We start from the raw sequence: 8,800 nt of genomic DNA on the forward strand, positions 1-8,800 counted from the left end.
CAAATCCATATGCCATACTAAGGGTTGTAGGAGTGAAAGTTTATTAGAAAGTTTTAGAACAGGAATGAAAGAAAGTGCACTTGGAAGAGGGTCAAGCGGTCGTCTTGAGGGATTCAAGTGTGTGGTTTGACCTTTGACTTGGGGTTTTCTATATTGGTATGTTTCTGAGGTTTGCATCTCTTCTCCCCTGATTTTCCCTTGGGGTGCGCTGTCTGCAAGTGCAGTGGGCTGTCAGCACTTTGGAGGGGCCACACATACATTGTGTTCACTGGAGTTGTGCGCATGCTCACTTGAGGCATTTTTCCCTTACCTGTTGAGTGTTCCCAGAAGAAAGTTATCTACCAGTCAAACGCCAACCATTTGCGTCCTAGTGCGCATGCTTGAGCCCACTAGCCTACCTCCTGAGATCATATAAAGAAGCTGCTGGTCACCAGTTTCAGGTGTTTTCTATGAGGGAAAGGGAGACGGCCATTCCCTGGCACCAGCTGCAACCAATTATTATTTTAGCGAGACAGTTTAACAACTGCCTGACCTTCATCTGATGGTCGCCTGACGTTCCTGGTGGGGTTGGCGGGACTCTCCTTCCCTGTTTATGTCTGACTGACTACCTACTGTAACAGTTAGAGTAATGTGTTTAGGTTTTATAGCTGACTTTGCAAAAAAGGGGTTCTGGTTTCTATGACCCACTTTGGGGAGGAGGGATTCTAATTTCTATGACTTGCCTCAAGGGAGAATGAGGGATGAGAGACAGGAGGGCAGAGGTCAGAGAAAAACTGCTTCATAGGCTTTCACTTTGGGGTATCATTTTCTGAGCACCAACAGAAGGAAGCAAAGTAATGTTTACATGTATATCACTTTTCACTCCTAGTAACTCTTGTTAACTAAAACCATATTGTCAGTTATCTAAAGAATAACTTTGCTACTCCCACTATTTTCAATGCTTATTCACATAACACCAAATGAATGGTGATGATTATTCACATGATAAAATGTGTTCTGCAACATTTCAGCAGTAGCATTAACAGCAGGCTGCATTAAAATATATAAAGTAGTCCTTCTTAGGACCCCCTTCAAAGAGAGAGTACATTTATTGCAAGAAGTTTTTTTATATATAAAATAAGGCAGAGGTTTGATCCCTGAGGCTAAGTAGATCCGACATCACCTCCATTGTTACAAATGAATAAACTAGGAAGAAAATATATTGATTATACTACTCAGATTATTTAAGTAGTAAATAATACTTATGAGATTTGGAGTCAAGTATGTCTTATTTCAATATGCATACAATTTATTACACAGGGATAAATGGAATGTTAATATTTGAGGAGATGATATTTAAGCTGAAACCAAAAAGTGATAGGCATGATAAGAATTTTATAAAGGTATTCCAGGTAGAATATATGGGGCATCTGCAAAGCTTTGAGGCAGACAAGAGAAAGTATCACTGTCTATTAAAAAGCATACCCCAATATGCCCAAAAGCTTAAAAGGGAAAACATCTATTAACATGTATTTTTCCTATTTCTCTTTCTAACAAAATTTGATATCTAATGCATTCAACAATGATGTCAATGCATTTTTATATGACATATTTTTGCTACCTTCTAGGTGAATATTGGATTGATCCTAACCAAGGTTGCTCAGGAGATTCCTTCAAAGTTTACTGTAATTTCACATCTGGTGGTGAGACTTGCATTTATCCAGACAAAAAATCTGAAGGAGTAAGTACCAATCTGTTTTGGTGGTGAATGTTGACAGTTCCTGCCATGTTTTGCAATATTGAACTAAACAGGAAAATTATACTGTCATATTTTCATTTATCTGCTTTTCTTACAGAATAATTAGAGCACTTCATTTGCATAAACATGAATAAGCACCAAATTGATGCAGAGAGTTAACAAATACTTCTCTTCTTTATTTTTTACCCAGATGTATTCTTTCTGCACCTGCTTGCTCTCAAAAATTCTATGGCTTTCCATGACACAGCACAGCTGAATCTCAAATTTTACTGCCTGTATAGTGTTCTTCTGCCCAATTACCACATCATAGACCTCACAGCTGCATATTACACCCAAAATATCTAATTTTATAAAGAATTAATCTTTTATATACAACAAAAGTCTTTTCTGCACTTACATATTTTTTAAATATTTAGCTCCTTTAAACAAATTATTTAATTTTTACCTAACAGTATTACCAGTATACTGAGTTCTATCTTCAAAGCTAAATGCGAATCATTAATGTAAAGAAAGTTTATTCACAAGCATAACAATATTCTCCAAACATTTTATCAGTGGGACATTTTGTCTTTATTGGTATTCATGTAATAAATCTCATTCTTCCTAGTAAATGGTGTGGACAATAGAGGCATAGAAACTCCTTAAGGCAAAACAAGTAGCTTTATGTGTGACTAATGGTTTTGGGAGAAAAATTAAGTTTCTGAGGAAAGAGTGGGTAGTAAGGGCAGGAGAAAAAACAGCTTCTATCTCCCAACCCTACTTGGCGTGTGATGAAGCACAGTAAAGCTACCCTAGCCTCCAGAGAAATGTGGAAAAACAGAAAATGCCGTTTCTTACACAGATAACTCAAGTTCCCTATTGTGAGGACTTACATACCCTTTGCTGTTCTTCACAAAGCAGAATAATAAATGCAGATCTATAAAAGATTCTAAATATTCTAACCAGCAGGGAATGATTCGGGTTGTTTCCAGTCAATGCCTTTCATACAGCATCTCTCCTTAGCTACTGTCTAAATACTTTCAAACATGTTCCTTGGCTATGGAGTGAAGACGGTACCTGCCTTGCTTGATGATGCTGACTGACAGTTGGAGGATTTCCTTTGCAAAGGGTTTCTGAGTGTTCCACCAATGTCCCCTGCAACCCTTAGTATGCCTTTACCAGGTCGTCTTTCCCCTTTTCCTTTAGAGCCGCTGAAGAGAACAAAATGGAAATGGCTCAATCTTCACTGCATAGAATTTACAGGATCTATCTCAAATTTTTCTCTTTATCTCATTTTGTATAATCTAATTCATATCATTTTAAAATGATTTTAAGAACTCCTTATTTTCTCAGTCTTACTAAAAATGAATTATATGTATATAAAAATACTGTTTATATTGTAAATTTTCACCCATTTACTAACTTTTCTATTCCCTTACAACAGGTAAGAATTTCATCATGGCCAAAGGAGAAACCAGGAAGTTGGTTTAGTGAATTTAAGAGGGGAAAACTGGTATGTTATTACCTCAACATGAAATGGTTTTTCACAAACTCAAGAAGTGAAGTTCTAATTATGTATTTCTGGACCTTAACAGTGAAAGTCTGAATTATGCTAAAGGAGGATTCCCTGTGGTCTCTAGTTTGTTCCACTTAATACCTCTTAGAGCACTGTGGTATCTTAAAGCAACCTAACATTTTTGTATAAAAGTAAATGGAAATATGCTAAATTTACTGAAAACAAGGATCAAATCATGCAATTTATTAAGTACCTGAGATAGACATCATAAAAATTGATTATGTTAGAAATGTCAGGTATAAGGAGTATAATATCTACTTAATATCTTCCTATTATTTCATTTTCTATCTACTTGAAACCTAATTCCTTCTTTATTCTTCATTTCAGTAAGTTGGAATGTGCAACTTTTTCTGATTGTTCTGGCACAAATTTAAAGATTTCCCTACAATTACCGGTTCATTTCAATAATTTTCTAAAGATATTTTAAGATTAGATGTCAAAGTTAAATTCATATTTAAAAGGTGTTTAAACATATACATGTGTTTAAAGTATTTTATTTAGAATTTATTGAATTTAAAGTGTTTTCCAATTATGCAGATGATTATTCAATTGTTTAATGTTCTTTGAAAAGCTATTATTTTCCATTTATGACTATACAGTTATTATTTCTATACAAACTCATGCATATTAACCACTTTCATTGACGCTGTCCACTGGAGTTATAATTATCTATTATAGTCTTCCAGTTGCATATTATACATCCATATTACACTATTATCTTTGTATACGTTTAAAATATATACAGATAGAACTCTATCTTCGTGGATTAAATTTTCCCAGTAGATTTTTTTTCTTCAACCCTACAAAAATACTCATCATCTGATCTGCTATTCAGTAAGAACTAAGTAAAATCTGTTTTAAGGAAGAAAGTAACAGATAACTGCCTTTACATTAACCTCATCTATAATCTAGGTGAACATCTCAACTTTTTTTTTCAAATTTAAGTGTACATGTTTCAGCTGAACTCAGATATTTTAAATACCAAAACTAAGACAATTTATAAAGATGATAGGAGAGAGTTGTTAATAATTTACAACTAAGACTACTATACTGCTATAATCACAGAATAAGTATTGACTCAACAAGTATTAACTTGTCTTGCACATTATGCTTGGTGCTAGCAATACAATGTTGAGTACAAACATCATCTAAAAATAGACAAACAGGCATTTCTGAAAATATTAATAACCTTTGAGAACTATTGCCCCAAAAATGAAAAGTGCAAGAACATGTTTACAGGTTTGGATAAAGCTGATACATTTTGAAATGTTTGAAAGGAATAGTCAAAATCAAACATCGTAAAACCAGATAATCTTCGCATTACTCTGAGATTCCTTGGTTTTCATTGTTTCATTATTTTACCAATTTGTTTTTCAAAAAGATGCACAAATATACTGAAACATTTCTTGGAAACTAAAGCTTTTTTATAGAGTTGACTGTTTAGGAAACTAAGACATAGAGATAACATGATTGTTTCAAAGGTAAGCAGCGGCTACAGTAACTTAGGTGGGATACAATTCATAAAATCCTGTCTCTGGGTCTTCTGACCCTCAATGTACACTTTTTTCAATTAGGTTAACATGGGACTTTTGATTCATCTACATGCTTCTGGCATCACAGTTCACTGTCGACGATGATTTTATTCTTGGTAGCATAAAGGAGGAAAAGAGTCATTAGGTGCCTTTTTATTCCTTTATTCCTAGCTTTCATATTTAGATGTTGAAGGAAATTCCATCAATATGGTGCAAATGACATTCCTGAAACTTCTGACTGCCTCTGCTCGGCAAAATTTCACCTACCACTGTCATCAGTCAGCAGCCTGGTATGATGTGTCATCAGGAAGTTATGACAAAGCCCTTCGGTTCCTGGGATCGAATGATGAGGAGATGTCCTATGACAATAACCCTTTCATCAAAGCACTGTATGATGGCTGTGCGGTGAGTATAAGTTCTGCTTGTCTGCCTTCACAGAGATGAGAGGCAATATGTCACCGTTTCAATTGGTCCTAAGCCAGATTTTTCTCATGAAATGGATGTCAGTTGTTATTAACATTTGATGCTTAATCCTGACATGTTAAACTATGGTATGTGAGAAACCAGTAATCTTAACACAAACACAGTTACACGCATAGACACTCTGAAACATTTTTAAAGGCATAATAGAAGGTAATCTTGGATTATGTTATTTTATTAATCCTGACATTTGAATCATATCACAGCCAGTTATTCCTAAAATGAAAAAGAAAATAAAAAACCTTATGTCATTTGCCTCCTTACTGGTGGTTTTAAAATGACAGATAAAGGAATCACCATTACACTATTTATAATATCAGTAATTTTTAGCCCTATATTTTGTTTATAAGAAACTTGTTAATTTGTACTATATCAGTTTGAGATCCCCTATCATTATTGTTATCTCTATCTTATAGAAGTACCTTTTTCACATACATAAGATTTTATATAAGAAAATAATAAATAGGTGCCCTAAAAAGCTCATTGCTTTAGCCGAATATTGATGACTAAAGAGAAGTCACAATTATAGATAAATAAGTTCATGTTTTCCTCAAAATGAGTGTAGTGCAAGTAGAATAAAGAAGAGAGAATAAAGCAAATGAATGGAGAAAGAGTTGGGAAAAGCTTCTCCAATATAGTTTATTGTTAAATATTCATAAAATTAACATATAGCAGAAGAAATTTTTTGACTTTTGATCTTCTGCATTATAGTTCTGAACCTGCATTCAAATTTTTCTGTAACAGAATTTGACCATGTTAATCTTAACTATAATGGTAAAGATGTATTATTTATACAGGAGGGGCTGGATATTGTGGCTTACCCCTGTAATCCCAGAACTTTGGGAGGCCATGGTGGGCAGATCACCTGAGGTCAGGAGTTCAAGACCAGCCTGGGCAACATAGTGAAACCTTATCTACTAAAAGTACAAAAATTAGCCAGGCATGGTGGCACATGCCTGTAGACCCAGCTACTTGGGAGACTGAGGCAGAAGAATGGCTCAAACCTGGGAGTCAGAGGTTGCAGTGAGCTGAGATTGCACCACTCAACTCCAGCCTGAGCAACAGAGCAAGACTCCATCTCAAAAAAAAAAAAAGAAAAAAAAAATATATATATATGAGGATTCAATACCAACATCAATTTTCATATTGTATTTATTAACTCAAAATTCTTTTTAAATATGAAATATATAGCTCTATCATACTTAAGTAATTACAGCTAAATATTAAATGTAGTAATCAATGTTCAAAATTTAGAACTATTTCAGCAATAAGAATTATTACATAAATAATAGAAAATTTGTTTTTCTATTCTCTCTCAGCTTCTTACCTCCACTAGAAGCCTAAGAAAAATGAAGATGCACTTAAAAATATTAAATGATTGTGTAACTTTTTATTTCTGCTTTATTTTACAGTCCAGAAAAGGCTATGAAAAGACTGTCATTGAAATCAATACACCAAAAATTGATCAAGTACCTATTGTTGATGTCATGATCAATGACTTTGGTGATCAGAATCAGAAGTTCGGATTTGAAGTTGGTCCCGTTTGTTTTCTTGGCTAAGATTAGGACAAAGAACACATGAAATCAACAGAAAATATACCTTGGTGCCACCAACCCATTTTGTGCCACATGCAAGTTTTGAATAAGGATGGTATAGAAAACAACTTGCTACATATGCAGGTACCATTTAGGAGATACCGATGCCCTTGTGGGGGCAGAATCACATGACAAAAGCTTTGAAAATCATAAAGATATGTTAGTGTGGCTAAGATGGAAACAGGGCTGATTCTTGATTCCCAATTCTCATCTCTCCTTTTCCTATTTGAATTTCTTTGGTGCTGTAGAAAACAAAAAGAGAAAAATATATATTCATAAAAAATATGGTGCTCATTCTCATCCATCCAGGATGTGCTAAAACAGTGTGTTTAATAAATTGTAATTATTTTGTGTACAGTTCTATACTGTTACCTGTGTCCATTTCCAAAACTTGCACATGTCCCGGAATTCCATCTGACTCTAATTTTATGAGAATTGCAGAACTCTGATGGCAATAAATATATGTATTATGAAAAAATAAAGTTGTAATTTCTGATGACTCTAAGTCCCTTTCTTTGGTTAATAATAAAATGCCTTTGTATATATTGATGTTGAAGAGTTCAATTATTTGATGTCGCCAACAAAATTCTCAGAGGGCAAAAATCTGGAAGACTTTTGGAAGCACACTCCGATCAACTCTTCTCTGCCGACAGTCATTTTGCTGAATCTCAGCCAAAAATATTACGCATTTTGATGCTTTATTCAAGGCTATACCTCAAACTTGTTCTTCTCAGAATCCAGGATTTCACAGGATACTTGTATATATGGAAAACAAGCAAGTTTATACTTTTGGACAGGGAAATGTGTGTAAGAAAGTATTTTAACAAATCAATGCTTCCGTCAAGCAAACGATCATATGTATAATTTTTTCTACCTTATCTCATCTCATTGTTTTCAGTGTGCTTCAGTAATGCAGGTTAATATTAAAGATGGAAATTAAGCAATTATTTATGAATTTGTGCAATGTTAGATTTTCTTATCAATCAAGTTCTCGGATTTGATTCTAAGTTGCATATTATAACAGTCTCGAAAATTATTTTACTTGCCCGACAAATATTACTTTTTTCCTTTCAAGATAATTTTATAAATCATTTGACCTACCTAATTGCTAAGTAAATAACATATGGTGGACTGTTATTAAGAGTATTTGTTTTAAGTCATACTTATTCAGGAAAATCTAAACTTTTTTTCCCACTAAGGTATTTACTTTAAGGTAGCTTGAAATAGCAATACAATTTAAAAATTAAAAACTGAATTTTGTATCTGTTTTAAGTAATATATGTAAGACTTGAAAATAAATGTTTTATTATTTCTTATATAAAGTGTTAAATTAATTGATACCAGATTTCACTGGAACAGTTTGAACTGATAATTTATCACAAAAGAACATACCTGTAATATTGAAATTAAAACGTGAAATTTGTCATAAAGAATTTCTTTTATTTTTGAAATCGAGTTTGTAAATGTCCTTTTAAGAAGGGAGATATGAATCCAATAAATAAACTCAAGTCTTGGCTACCTGGATTGGTCATTTTCTTTCTTAAATAGCTTCCAAATTATTCTCAATTGCAGATAAAGCTTTTGATTCTTTCTTGACCATCCAGATTAGAATAGTTTTACACTTCTGAACAAACATATTACCATTCAGAGATAAGTTGTCTAAATCCCCCACATGTGTAAAATAGTAAAAAGAACATGGTAATACTAAATTTATAAAATAAAAGTAGATTATACTTAAAATTTCAAAGAGATATTTTTGTAATTAAGTATTTTACAAAGTGTCAAAAGTGTTTTTGTTTCAAAATTAGTCATATATTCAGAACTTTTTAATTATCTAAAACATACATAAAATTTTTGTATCATGGAATAGAAGGATTGTATACATTGGAAAATTTACTTT

At 33.2% G+C, this 8,800-nt stretch overlaps 1 protein-coding gene across 2 annotated transcripts in view; it reads left to right on the forward strand.

Moving 5' to 3' along the window:
- The window catches only part of COL11A1 (collagen type XI alpha 1 chain), a 218,994-nt gene extending 210,576 nt beyond the window's left edge, over positions 1 to 8,418 (forward strand). For both annotated transcript variants that reach the window (XM_007977793.3, XM_007977794.3), the window contains exons 64-67: positions 1,608 to 1,720; positions 3,162 to 3,230; positions 4,997 to 5,230; positions 6,718 to 8,418. In XM_007977793.3, coding sequence (XP_007975984.1) covers positions 1,608 to 1,720; positions 3,162 to 3,230; positions 4,997 to 5,230; positions 6,718 to 6,864 — 563 coding nt within the window. In that variant the 3' untranslated portion in view covers positions 6,865 to 8,418. The remainder of the gene's footprint in view (positions 1 to 1,607; positions 1,721 to 3,161; positions 3,231 to 4,996; positions 5,231 to 6,717) is intronic.
- The last annotated feature ends 382 nt before the right edge of the window (positions 8,419 to 8,800 follow it).

The sequence above is a fragment of the Chlorocebus sabaeus genome, chromosome 20 (assembly GCF_047675955.1).
Source record: "Chlorocebus sabaeus isolate Y175 chromosome 20, mChlSab1.0.hap1, whole genome shotgun sequence".
Lineage (NCBI taxonomy): Eukaryota > Metazoa > Chordata > Mammalia > Primates > Cercopithecidae > Chlorocebus > Chlorocebus sabaeus.